The sequence below is a fragment of the Ostrea edulis genome, chromosome 3, assembly GCF_947568905.1.
Source record: "Ostrea edulis chromosome 3, xbOstEdul1.1, whole genome shotgun sequence".
Lineage (NCBI taxonomy): Eukaryota > Metazoa > Mollusca > Bivalvia > Ostreida > Ostreidae > Ostrea > Ostrea edulis.
The window spans coordinates 48,918,725-48,933,499 of record NC_079166.1 but is presented as its reverse complement, the minus strand read 5'-3'; the positions used below and the strand labels follow the sequence as shown (position 1 = coordinate 48,933,499).

The 14,775-nt window shown below is 34.2% G+C and overlaps 2 protein-coding genes across 4 annotated transcripts in view; one reads left to right on the top strand and one right to left on the bottom strand.

Annotated features, from left to right (window-relative positions):
• The window catches only part of LOC125676458 (AFG1-like ATPase), a 32,834-nt gene extending 18,381 nt beyond the window's left edge, over positions 1 to 14,453 (top strand). For 2 of the 3 annotated variants that reach the window (XM_056158051.1, XM_056158053.1), the window contains 2 exons: positions 237 to 353; positions 2,709 to 4,721. In XM_056158051.1, coding sequence (XP_056014026.1) covers positions 237 to 353; positions 2,709 to 2,846 — 255 coding nt within the window. In that variant the 3' untranslated portion in view covers positions 2,847 to 4,721. Of the gene's footprint in view, positions 1 to 236; positions 354 to 2,708; positions 4,722 to 14,364 lie in introns of those variants that run through there. The other variant, XM_056158052.1, reaches the window with a different exon arrangement.
• The window catches only part of LOC125673639 (cleavage stimulation factor subunit 2 tau variant-like), a 15,904-nt gene continuing 9,965 nt past the window's right edge, over positions 8,837 to 14,775 (bottom strand). Inside the window, exons 10-11 of the mRNA XM_048910282.2 lie at positions 14,674 to 14,748; positions 8,837 to 9,147 (exon numbers count right to left, since the gene is read on the bottom strand). Coding sequence (XP_048766239.1) covers positions 9,028 to 9,147; positions 14,674 to 14,748 — 195 coding nt within the window. The 3' untranslated portion in view covers positions 8,837 to 9,027. The remainder of the gene's footprint in view (positions 9,148 to 14,673; positions 14,749 to 14,775) is intronic.

The window sequence follows — 14,775 nt, the reverse complement described above, 5'->3', positions numbered from 1 at the left end:
TGAAAACATGAATTTAGTTTTTGTTTACATCATTTTTGAAAAAAGTTTGTTTGTTTGTACCAAGTGTCGTTAAAACTGCCTTTTTAGAGATTTGGACAGAAATACAGACAAAAAGACCATGTGTACATACATGTATGATACAAAATGAAGTGAAAGAGATTCATGCGTAATTACAGTAATGTACACATGTATTTACATGCTAATGATTTCATACTAAGAATTGATTCACTTTACAGGTACGTGTTGTATGTTCAGCAGATGCTAAACCTAAAGAATTATTTGGTGCAGGAAACATGAGTCAGAAAGACTTTGATGACAATAGAAGTCTCATGGATGATTTGGGAATTCAAGAGGTTAGTAGAAAGTTTGACTATTTCACATTTAACTTGGGCTTTGTCAGGTGAGACCTTGCTGAGACTTACAATGTATCAATCAATGATTTATACAATTTATCAAATTAAATGTTGCATACTTATGGTTAGGTATGAGGGTACATCATATAACATAGAAGTTGGTTTGAGTGTATTTCATGTTTGTCAGCAATGCCTTGTTCAAATTGTTATTGGTTGAATAACAAGTAAATTTGACATACAGTTCTTGGTCAGATATCACCTTACAAACTCCGAGGTGAATGTGAATCTAAAACATGAGGCTGAGTCCTAGCAATCTTTTGCTTGATGTAATTTAGTTATCCTCCATATAGGGGATTGAAACTGTAAATATTACATAGTGAACTTTTATATTATTTGATTGAATTGGATTTAAGGTTGCTATTGCTGTCAGAACTGTGTGAACAGTTTGAGGTATTTTTACTTGCACGTCAACATATCTATAATTTTTCAAACTCCACAGAGACATTTTACATGCCAAGAGGACTGCACTTCAGATGTGGGCAATAGCTGCATACTCTAGTTCATTAAAGTACAAACACGAACAGGTGTTGAATGAATATAAAGCAATATAGAAACAATATAGAAACTTTGCTTTAATTCAATCATGTATACCTCACCTGAGGCATTTTGTCATTAATGTAGTTGTTAACTTTTCATACATTCAACATATCCAGAACCATTTTGCTAATTTTAGTCAAACATTGTACAAGGTTCCCATTGATAAATGGCAGAACAAGTTTTTTCATACATGTATGTAGGACCATGTTTTCATCCAAGGAGAAATATTCTCTACCTGAAAAAAATCCTCTCTTTATATTTTCATCCGTATTGCCAGAATATTTATTAATTTGGAGCAAAGTCATTTTTTAATGGGCAAAAATTACATTGGATTAAAATTTTCCCAGTTTGTAGAAATTCAGAAATGGTGAAAATAAAATCTGTATGGAAAAAATCTTAAGAACTATTGGACCAGAAAGGCAAAACTTGCAAGTAAATTTTCTTATATATATTTTTATCCGGTAATAAAGATTCAGTTTTGGTCAGTCCTTTGGACCAGAGTAAGGCCACAATACAGGTTTAAAGTTTTACATAGAAGTACATGTATGTAGGAAAATTCTATAAAGATTGCCTCTCAAAAACAGCATGTTATTGATACACAAGCAGCATCATGTAGTGTAGACTCAGGTTTGTTCATACATGTACCATGACCCTTAAGGACCAGGTTAGGGTTGTTAAATAGGAAGACATGTGTAGAGGGAAATGTTTTAGAAAATGTTTCAATATTCATCTCGAGAAGAATCACATGTTAAAAATCATCTTAAGAAAAATATGGGGGCATCCTCAGTGCAATCTAATTAAAATTAGATGTTAGATCCACTCACATACTCGCTATACAAACATCTAACAACATCCCATAGAGGGTCACTTCAGAGGTCAAATTTGCTTTAAAAATTTACCAATCACTACAAAGGTAGAAGTGTCATCAGCATCCAATGAGAATCCTCATTATATACTGTATTTGGTTACTTATTAAAGATAGCGACAGAGTAGAAATGGAAGCGATTAAAACTGTTTTAAAGATATCTGATCTTGAGTGAAGAAGAACAGATACTTAAATGTCTTTATTGTTGAAGGATATCTCCCCGGGGTTAAAGATCCCCCCATTTTAAGAAAGTAAAATATATGCCAGGTATACTATGTCAACAAAATCAGAATGATATTCCTAATTGGATAGCATTATGACATCATGAATAAGACATTTCCCGCCTTTTTTCAAAATAAGCCTGAAAACTGTCAAATATCATACAGATTATTGTTCAGGAAAAGATGTGCGCATTTATCAAGCAAAATGAAAATGATATACATTGTGTATTATTTTAAGATGAAAAACATACTTGAATATGAATTTGCTCGACGCATGCGCTGTATGTTTTCTGAAAGGAAAACTGCCTGAATTTGTGGATATTTTCATTGCAAATGGCATTTTTGCAATTTTATGCCAACTTCTAGCTCTCGTCATATGACACAAATCATTTTGCTGATCAAACTGAGTGGATTTTGGGTTTGCTAATCTATTCCCTATTTGAATGCCAGGGTTTGAGCTCCAAGTGAAATCATCGATATTTTGGGCCAAATAACTTTAGAATCTGTACCTATTTCTTTGGACCAATACATGGCAGTATTTGGGGTTTTAAAGTTTTACTTGGAGAAAGTGCAACAGTGCAGAGGAGTAATGTGGCCATGGGCCTTTTATTAGTTAAGGGTAAATTTTCTAAACTGGTGTAATCAGCAGTTTAGATTTGATTGTCTTTTCAGAAATCTGACTTGGCGAGTGCCAGTATATTCACAGGAGAGGAAGAGTTATTTGCATTTGAGAGGACAGTGTCGAGGTTAACAGAAATGCAAAGTGAGGAATACTGGAGCATGAGGAACTCAGAAAAAACTCCCAGTTGATGATGTGTTGTTTTAGAAAACATTACAATATCATCTTGTTGCATTATTTATGAAAACCATTTAAGTATAGACTGTGATTATTTTGCAATAAATAGTTTTTATATTATCTGCTGCACAATTAATAGTTAATGAATTTTTAAAATAATATATCAGGGATGCTAGCTGTACACGATTTTAGAGACATGATTGACGTGCATTTTACCAGTGTATTGATGCAGGTTGCCTTGTGATTTAGATTGTTTTAAGTTATTACATAAATCTTTATTTGGTTTAGGGATGAGATCAAAAGATCAATGTCAGGTGGAGAGGGAAGGAGGGTAAAAAGTACCGAAAGTTTCTGTCATCTGACTTCAATTATTACACAAGTTTTCGGAATGTTATTGTTATAATCTGCTGATCTACATGTATTTGCACAAATATGTCAAGGATTGTCCATTTTTTGGTGGTTTTTTTTGGTTGTGTCTTCCTACTAAATCTGCATTTTTTCACTGGTGAATTTTTCAATTTCAAAATATTGTTGTGAATATCCTCCACTATTCAGAACAGTTTACTCAGGTGTTTCATGCATCCTTAGTAGTCATCACTGGTCAGTATTCTAAAACTTTTTAAAAATGCAGGATGTTCAATTTTCTGTTACCAGCAGCTTGTGGTTTACTGTGGAGTATAGGTGTTATCATAGACCTGACTTACTCATTGATTGACTGAAACCCAATATGTATGTATTACTTATCATATTTATTAAGTTTTTGCAATGCTTCACACCAGCATACTTTTTAAAAAGTTCTATTGTGCTTCATGAAGTATTTCAGCATGAAGCATCACAATTCATATTTTCCTGTATTTTCAAAGTTTATTTCTTGAATGAACACATATGGGCAAACATTACCAACAATTCTCAAACTGGTTGAATTGTATGCTTGAGTAGTGGGTGATGATAATTTGAATTGTATGCTTGAGTAGTGGGTGACGATAATTTGAATTGTATGCTTGAGTAGTGGGTGACGATAATTTTGGAAAGGACAGAAAAGGAGGAAACTGTCGATTCTATATTTTACGCAAGGACTTGTTATCGCAAAATGACTCATGGATTTCAAATTGCAAGAAAATAAATTTGCAAGTGCTCTGTTGATCAAGTGTTTTTGCATGTATTTAAGCAATATAAAATTAAAAGTGAGAAATGTTTTTTCACGAGTGATGTTTCCACAAAATTACGCATTAATAAATTCCTTACATACATGTATATTTAGGAATTTACAGTATACTATTTATAAAAATGTAAGAGGATTACTCTATTTTAATGCAGGCTTTTATGTTCATGTAATTTTGTGTGATTAGAAATTTCACAAGAATTGAATAATTTGAGAGTATTATCTTTTAATGAGGGTAGAAAGGCATTTATGTGTTTGACACTGTTTACAAAGTACATATCATGTCAAAGCTATTGCTGCATTGTTTTTCTGGGGGGGGGGGGGATTCTGGGACATTGAATTTATGAATTAATTTAACAACTTTATTAATGAAATGAATGATTAATGAAACCAAGTCCCAAGATTTCTGAGAGTCATACATTCAGACCAAGGACTGTTTCCATATTTTTTGTGTTTCCGCTACATGTATGCAAGTGTTCTAATAAATAAAGCCACTGCAAATTTTGAAATTTCGGTGAATGACTACTTGATTTGTATGTTATACTGTACCCAATTTTCATAAATGTCATTTCTGTGTTGGATGTATACCAGATTATTGACTTGTCTTATTGTTTAATAAGATAAAAATTTCCCCTCAGAACTTTGGATGCAATTAGTGTCATTTTGAAATGTTTTTGTTTATGTAAAAAAAATATTTACAAACCTAAATTAAAAAGTATGAAACAAAGGACAAGTTTTGTTATTTTGTTCAAAAATATCAAAGGGGGGTAAGGGTGTTATGAAATGAAACATGGGCCAGATCCCTCACCTGAGCAGCAGTTCTTAACAATAAACAAACTTGAGCAAAACTATCATTATAGAAGCAGCTACATGTAGGTTCAGAAAAAAACTTTTCAAAGGTAATGACTATAAGTTCATTGACTATAAAATTAAAGTATTAAACTTGACTACAAATTCATTATTTATCATAATTATGCTCTTGATACAAAATATTTCACACACACACATATATATATCACACTTTTTTAAAGGGACTGATTCACGATTTTCCTCCAAATTTTGTATTTCACTTTAAGTAATCAAAATTTATAGTCTAATATGTTTTAGAAGGTTTCACAAAAAATTAAGGTTATTCATCATGATGGAAGCTCATTATAGAGAGTTTATCATTTGTTTTGAAAACAAAGATTGAGGTGTGTTATTGTTTACGAGTTTTCAAAATAAATGGATACTGATCCAAGTTTATTATATATATCACATCTCAAGTATGCTTTAGGTAAAATGTGTCATTTAAAAGTTAAAATTTGTAATTGTACAAAATGAAGATCCTTTGAATTACAAAATTAATGTTTCACTGGTTTGTTTGTTTACATAAAAATACTCGAGTTTTTGTTTACATAACACAGAATCAAAGCTGAAATATTGCTCTTATCCTTACATTCAGACGGTCCAAATTTTGGTTGTCAACATTAAAGAAACTATATTTTTAAGTTTTAACATCACAAATGAAAAATATTTCTTTCGAAAAACGTGAACAGGTCCCTTTAAGATGTAAGCCATACGTTAATTATCTTCATCTATTTTCAATTATTTACTGGTATGTTAATTTGGTCTGTAGAACATATCAAATAATTCTAAAAGTAAAGGTGCCTCAAAAGATTTTTTAAAACTAGCAGAACATGTTCTAGACAGTATAGTGGTGCAATATTTCTGCAATATGAGAAAAAGTCCAAAAAACTAGTTGACCTACTTTTAGCCCTATAGGTCAGTGCACCAATCAAGTTGAAATGTGAACTAAATATGCATTTCTCTGAGAGGTTGTGACAAAATGTCAGGGTAATACCTGTACTCAGCGCAAATAAAATCTGGAAAACTGTTTAACCTTCTTTTACCCCTATAGTAGGTCATGATGCACCAATCCAGCTGAAATGCAAATTTAACAGCTATTCCTCTGAGAGGAAGCTTGTGACTAAATTTCAGGGCAATATCTGTATTTATATTGAAAAAAAGGTTTTTCTACTAAGTGATACTGTGACCTTGAGAAACAATGGGCATCATTTGCTTGGCATAAGGTATGTGTACCAAGTTTCATGGTCCTAGCCCCAACAGTTTGGTCTACAAGGTTTTCCTACTAAGTGATACTAAGAACGAAATGTGTCCTCCAATTGGCATGAAGAGTATGTGTACCAAGGTTGATAGTCCCAATCCCAATAGTTCGATCTGTATTCTTCCTACAAGGTTTTTCTATTGATTGGCTGATTGAATATTGTTTTACGTCCCTTTTGAGAATATTTCACTCATATGGAGACATCATCATTGCCGGTGAAGGGCTGCAAAATTTAGGCCTATGCTTGGCTTTTATGGCCTCTGAGCAGGAAGGGATCTTTATCATGTCACATCTGCTGTAACACGGTTTTGCGGTCTCATCTGAAGGACCATCCCACCCCATTTAGTCACCTTTTACGACAAGCAAGGGGTACTGAGGAACTATTCTAACCCGGATCCCCATGGGAATGCAAGGTTTTTCTAATAACTGACAATAGGTATTTTTCTCTCATCATGGTGATCAAATGTACTAAGTTGTTAAGATCCTGAAGCTTACAGTTTGGTCTTTATCCTGCCTAAAAGGTTTTCCTACTAAGTGATACTATGACCTTGACAAACAATAGGCATCTTCCTCTCATCATGGTGATCAAATGTACCATTTTGTAAGATTCTGGAGCTTACGGTTTGGTCTTAATCCTGTTGACAAAAGTTTTCCTATTAAGTGATACAACAACCTTGACCTTTGACGAACAAAAGGCGTTCTCCACTTGGCATGAGGAATATGTGTACCAAGGTTGACGGTCCTACATGGTTTTTCTACTAAACAAGAACAGTATATCTTAACCAATGAGTACAACATTATACTCATCTCTGAAATTCAAAGATCATACATAATACAATGGTTACTTAAGATGTTTTGGTTCAATTACAACAAAACCAAATCCAGATGTGATACTATGACCTTGACATTAACAATAGGCATTTTCCTTTATCATGGTGATCAAATGTACCAAGTTGCAAGATCCTGGATCTTGCAGTTCATTAAGTATTTTGCCTACAAGGTCCGGATAGATGGACAATATACCATACTACCTCCCGTCTTCGACAGGTGTATAAAAATGAAATTTCTTTCTTTAGTATATTTACATGTACATTCACTTACCTTTCTGTTGGAATTCCCAGCCATTAAAATAGATGCACTATATTTATAAAGATTCACGAGTGATTTTTCACAACTGCATCGCATTCATGATGAAATGGCTATCACTACCATTGGTAAAATATCAAAGGCAAAAACAAAGGAAATGTATTATACTGTTGTGTAGCACGACGTCTGCTGTATGTGTAAAGGGAGATAAATTTAGTTGTCTATGTAGATTATACTGTTGTGTAGCATGACATCTGCTGTATGTGTAAAGGGAGATAAATTTAGTTGTCTATGTAGATTATACTGTTGTGTAGCAGGACGTCTGCTGTATGTGTAAAGGGAGATAAATTTAGTTGTCTATGTAGATTATACTGTTGTGTAGCAGGACGTCTGCTGTAGGTGTAAAGGGAGATCAATTTAGTTGTCTATGTAGATTATACTGTTGTGTAGCAGGACGTCTGCTGTAGGTGTAAAGGGAGATCAATTTAGTTGTCTATGTAGATTATACTGTTGTGTAGCATGACGTCTGCTGTATGTGTAAAGGGAGATAAATTTAGTTGTCTATGTATATTATACTGTTGTGTAGCATGGCGTCTCCTGTAGGTGTAAAGGGAGATAAATTTAGTTGTCTATGTAGATTATACTGTTGTGTAGCAGGACGTCTGCTGTAGGTGTAAAGGGAGATAAATTTAGTTGTCTAAGTAGATTATACTGTTGTGTAGCAGGACGTCTGCTGTAGGTGTAAAGGGAGATAAATTTAGTTGTCTATGTAGATTATACTGTTGTGTAGCAGGACGTCTGCTGTAGGTGTAAAGGGAGATCAATTTAGTTGTCTATGTAGATTATACTGTTGTGTAGCAGGACGTCTGCTGTAGGTGTAAAGGGAGATCAATTTAGTTGTCTATGTAGATTATACTGTTGTGTAGCAGGACGTCTGCTGTAGGTGTAAAGGGAGATCAATTTAGTTGTCTATGTAGATTATACTGTTGTGTAGCAGGACGTCTGCTGTAGGTGTAAAGGGAGATCAATTTAGTTGTCTATGTAGATTATACTGTTGTGTAGCAGGATGTCTGCTGTATGTGTAAAGGGAGATAAATCTAGTTGTCTATGTAGATTTGGAAAGACTTCATTTCTGTTTAGAAACAAAGGTGTTCATTCCTGTTTAGAAACAAAGGTGTGTAGAGCAAACAATGGTGGTGATTTTGAATACTTACTAGCTATTACTAAACTTAACGTATTAAAGACAATGGGGATTGATTTGGTAAAAGGAAGTCCATATCAAATTATCTTCGAAAATTTTATGTTTGATAAAACTTGACCAAAAGACTTTAAATCCATCTTGAAATATGTAAACTTTCGAACACCCCCCTCCCCCGTAAAGTGGGGAAAATGTGTACTTAATCTCAAATACTCAAGTATAGGACTATGATAGACAAGGATTTCTGCTCTACAATTTTTTAACTCTTTCATTGATTTGCAAAAGAATGCTGCAACAACATAAAATGGATATCAAGATTCCCTGAGACAGAAAAGTGACATTAATGGCACCTAACATATTGAATGAAGCAATATCCTGATACTGGTACATGTACAGCAGTTAGATTTCTTAACAATGGTGTGCTTGCTTGCAAAACATCAATAACAATATATTTCAGAAGAAAATGAAATTTTTATTGATACAATGAAACAAATTCTGAGGAAAGATGTGAAAATTTTTCCTGAAAGTTCTTGACAGATGAGAGGATGTTACAGCTCAGTGATTAAATGTTACATCTCGGTGATTAGATGTTACAGCTCAGTGAACAGATACTTCAGCTCAATGAGCGGCGGAGGACATAGTTCATTGAGCAGCACTTTTGGAGATCTGCTCTTTGAGGATAAGAATACTTTGTCTTTGCTCCGGAGGCAACATAGCAATCTGTTGATCAGTCAACTGTAACACCTGCATAATCAGGGCCGCCTGTAAATCCAAAAAAGTTTCATTTGATGACAAATGTTTAATAACATAACTAGAGACACATCCACCAAGTCGCTCACCTGTGCGATGAATGTAAAACTTTACACACACACACTGTAGCCTCAGCATTGCCAAACTTGAATTTGCACTATAGATGGATGCTTGATTACAAATTGTATTCTTTTAAAATAGGTGAAATTTTAAACCTCTGATGTCACCCTTCACCAACACCAGATACCTGTGCTATGGTTTGGGTAACTGGAATATAGACTTATGTGCTATGGTTTGGGTAACTTGAATATAGACTTATGTGCTATGGTTTGGGTAACTTGAATATAGACTTATGTGCTATGGTTTGGGTAACTTGAATATAGACTTATGTGCTATGGTTTGGGTAACTTGAATATAGACTTATGTGCTATGGTTTGGGTAACTGGAATATAGACTTATGTGCTATGGTTTGGGTAACTTGAATATAGACTTATGTGCTATGGTTTGGGTAACTGGAATATAGACTTATGTGCTATGGTTTGGGTAACTGGAATATAGACTTACATGTATGTGCTATGGTTTGGGTAACTGGAATATAGACTTATGTGCTATGGTTTGGGTAACTGGAATATAGACTTATGTGCTATGGTTTGGGTAACTTGAATATAGACTTATGTGCTATGGTTTGGGTAACTTGAATATAGACTTATGTGCTATGGTTTGGGTAACTTGAATATAGACTTATGTGCTATGGTTTGGGTAACTTGAATATAGACTTAAGAGGATGCTTGTATACATCTTTCTGGTTTAGAAGATTTTTGGGAGTTGAAAATATCACAAGAAGTCCATGAATCACCGGACCAGTTACATTTTCAACCCAATTATGGCCTCACACAGGGAAATAAATTTGAATATTAATTGGTAATGCATGATATAATTTGAATCATTAAATGGTAATATATGATATAATTTGAATCATCAATTGGCAATGCATGATATGATTTGACAAATTGAGTTCTTGTGACTCTTCAAATTTTTTTTAAAAGAATTTCCCTACAATTTCTTATCTAAAACTCTCAACCTCTCTTATGGCCCACTACTGGCCCCAAGTCGTATGTTTTGAACAAACTTATACCTTACATTAGATGATTTAAAGATGCTTGCATTTCAATTTGACAAATTGTACTCTTGAGAAGATTTTCCAATCAAAAATTTCCTAAAAATTTCAATGTAAAATTATTTGAATCCCTATTTTGGCTCGACTCTGGTTCCAGGGAACTTTAGGTGTCCACATTAACCTTTATGATAAACAAAAGGCCCACAGGCCCTATCAGTCACCTGCGTATTAGTTAAAATGTATCAAACTATGAAATCTATAACAATTTTCCTGTTCAGCATATCTACGACAAATATAGCATCAGTATAAAACAAGAGGTGTTCTTAAAACACAAAATGAAATGCCCCTCAAAGTGCCCATACTGATGAAAGACTTTACACAATATATGTTTTATTATTATGAATACTTTGGACCCACCCTTGAGTCAGAACCCTGGGGATGCAAAATTTACAATTTTGGTACATCCCTTTCTGTTTTTCCTAAATGTGCATTTAGTTTTTATATAGTATCAGCAAAATTAAAGAAGAATTCTTTCAAATGATCACAACGATAATTTTGGCCTCACTCTGGAACCAAATCCCTTACCCCTGGGATCATGAAATTTACAAATTTGGTAAAGTGCTACCTGCTCCCTCTAAATATCCATTTAATTTCAGTATAAACAGCATTTAAGAAGATGTTATTTAAACCTTTTACACATAAACAATACCCGGTATATACCAAGTTTGGCCCCGCCCTGGAAACAGAACCTCTACCCTGGGATCATGAAATTTACAATTTTGGTAGGGGCCTACCTGCTCTACATGACAAGTATGGATTTGGTTTTTCTTACAGATGTGCAGTTGTAGAGAAAATATTTTTTGAAAATTGGTTTATGGTCTATTTTTGCCCTGCCCCTTAAGCCCCGGGGATGCAAAATTCTTGAACTTTACAATTTATGTCCCCTTCGTCCCAAATTTTAAAAGAACTGAAAGGGTGTCTATCAAGAAGAAATTAAAAATGTTCAATTGTTAACACACATTTAATCTCACTATAACCATTTTGACCACACCCTTGAATTAAAACCCTTATTCCCCAAATCATGAGATTTACAAATTTCGTAAAGGGCTATCTGCTCCTATTAAATATCCATTCAGTTTCAATTTAGCATCAATAGCATTAAAAAAGATGTTATTTAAATGACTATATACCAAGTTCGGCCCCACCCTGAAATTGGAACCTCTATTGCAAGGATCATGAAATTTACACTTTTGGTAGAGGCCTTCCTCCTCTATATGACTATGCATCTAGTTTTTCTTACATGTGTGGTTATAGAAAAGAAGATTTTTGAAAATTTATTAATTTTTGGCAGTTTGACTGTTTTTGCTCCGCCCCTAAGGCCCTGGGGATGCAAAATTCCTGATATTCACAATATATGTCCCCTTTGTCCCAAAGTTGCTTCATACCAAATTTGAAAAGAATTGAAAAGGCAGTGTGAGTTATTAAGGAGAATTAAAATTTGTTCAATTGTTAAAGAATGACAGACGCAGACCAATAGCAAATAGGTCACCTGAGTTACTCCGGTGACCTAAAAACATTTTCCTAACAATTTTCAAAATGATTATATTCTGCTTAAACCTTTGCTCATTAAATTTTGCAACAAATCATTTGATGCTAATATGAGTAGCTATTTATTCATTAATAGATAAAACAATTTAATTTGCTTATGACAGAAATTAGCTGCAGAACTGTAGCTCTCTGAAAAAATATTTTGACATAACAGAGAGCTTATAAAAACCTTCGATTTGCGGCGCACAAAAAGCTGCACACGGTTGAGGCCTTATATCGTTGTATTCTTGAGTTGCTGTCTCATAAATTTAATATCAAAAAATTCTTAACATATTTTCCTACTATACTTGTGTCTAAACATACCTTCAAATATTCATTAAAGCCCCATACGACCTGAAAACTCCCAGCTTCAAATGATTTCGTTTGTTGACGTAGCCATGTTAGGTAGCCGGTCAATTCGAATCCTGGTTAATTTCCATACTTGCACAATAACGTCTAAATGTGAACAAATATCCCCACAAATATTTCAGCTAAATATTTTAAATAATATATCATCCCAGTGCCTTTAAATAATAATTATTCAAATAGCTAAACTCACGGCAATGCGTCTTTCAATAGTCTGGTCCGGTCTCTATCCTTGCCACACGAGTGTTAAGGACTTTAGTAGCATTTTCATGAATCAAGAGCTTATTTTACCTTTAGAAAAACTTCTTTTTTTTTAAAATTTCTATAAATTATTCGTATTGATAATAAATGAGGAGCGAATACATAACATATAACGAATTTTATGAATAGATACCAACAACAACAGGGTTTGAATTGACCGGCTACCTAACATGGCTACGTCAACAAACGAAATCATTTAAAGCTGGGAGTTTTGGGGTCGTATGGGGCTTTAATGAATATTTGAAGGTATGTTTAGACACAAGTATAGTAGGAAAATATGTTAAGAATTTTTTGCTATTAAATTTATGAGACAGCAACTCAAGAATACAACGATATAAGGCCTCAACCGTGCGCAGCTTTTTGTGCGCCGTAAATCGAAGGTTTTTATAAGGGGTGGCTCTGTAGCTCTCTGTTATGTCAAAATATTTTTTCAGAGAGCTACAGTTCTGCAGCTAGACAGAAATATGCCTTGTGATGTCATAATGTACAGATCACCGATAGATATTTAAGAAGATATCTAATAACTACTATCAGTATGTTTTCCAAATTTTCTCCCCTTTACCTAGGACTATTTCCTTTAGTATATGAACATTCTAAAGCTCTTACCTAAAAAAAACAAAACAACTTTGGTAAACAAGAGGTCCATGGGCTACATCGCTCACCTGAGTCACATTGGCCCATATTTAAAGATTTTCCCTATATATTCACATGTAAAACTTTGATCTCTACTGTGGCCCCAACCTAACCCCAGGGGCCATGCTTTTTACAAACTTTAATCTGCACAACGACAGGAAGCTCTCATTTAATTGTAAACTTCTCTGGTCCAATGGTTTTTGAAAAGATTTTCTCTATATATTTGTATGTAACACTTTGATCCCCTATTGTGGTCCCACCTTACCCCTAGGGCTATGATTTTTTTAAAAAAAACTTGAATTGGAAAACTTTCATGTAAATGTTAACTTTTCTGGCCCGTGGTTCATGAGAAGATTTTTAAAGATTTTCCCTATATATTTGTATGTAACTTTGATCCCCTATTGTGACCCCATTCTACTCCCAGGGATCATGATTTCAATAAACTTGAATCTACATTATGTCAGAAAGCTTTCATGTAAATTTGCACTTTCCTGGCCCAGTGGTTCTTCAGAAGATGTTTAAAGATTTTCCCATTATATTTGCATGTAAAACTTGGATTCCCTCTTGTGGCCCCATTCAACCTTCAGGGGCCATGATTTTAACAAACTTGAATCTGCACTATGTCTGGAAGCTTTCATAAATTTCAGCTCTTCTGGCCCAGTGGTTCTTGAGAAGATTTTTAAATGACCCCACCCTATTTTTACATTTTGTAATTATCTCACGTTTGAAGGGGACATGGCCCTTCATTTGAACAAACTTGAAAGACCTTTACCCAAAGATGTCTTTGGAAAGTCGAAAATGTAAAAAGTTTACAGATGGACAGACGACGGACAACAGGCGATCAGAAAAGCTCACTTGAGCTAAAAAAAAAAAAAAAGACAATTTAAAAGACTGTAAGGGGTTTAGTAAAATTTCTAAAGGGGGCAATATGGTCGTATCCAATCAAATTCCATTCTCCCTTTTATGTTTACAGCGTTAAAACCACTGTTTAATGTAACATATGTATTTATTATAGTTATACGTGTGTCTATCGACCACGTGTGTTTTGTTTATATTTTTGCCGGAAACCAAATTTCATTGGTTTCTATTTAAGTTTCTGTTACTTGTTATACAGGTATTTAAATTATAGAAGCACGGCTTCTCGTGATTTTGCGAGTAAGGAATAAGCCCCATTCGAAGGCTCTCTTCCTGTGTGTTTTGACATGGCACCCACCCACAAAGCATTTATGAATAGTTTTATTACTGATCTTATTTTCTCATTGTAGAGAACAGAAGATGTATGTTTTCAAAGAAGATGTTTTATATACTTATAGACGTCAATAAACTGCACTCTTGAGATCAGTTCTATACCTACATTGTACACACTGTGTTTACTTGTAGTATAAATTATTTATGTTCGGTTGAGTGTAATGAATTAGAACACAACATGTGATCATGTTTGTTGAGAATGTGAAATGAAGGTGGGTCATTTCAAGAAAACAACTGTCGTAACTTTAAAGTGACTTGTATGGTTAAATGAACATACAATTTGTTACTAGCAATGCTTTATGACAGCTTCTCTTCCTATGTCTCACCTTTTCCTGATCCTGTGGGGATATCTGAGCCCCTCCTGACAAGTTAGGGAGGCCTCCTGTCAGACCACCAGGTCCCTAGAAAATCAAACAATGGCTTCCAAT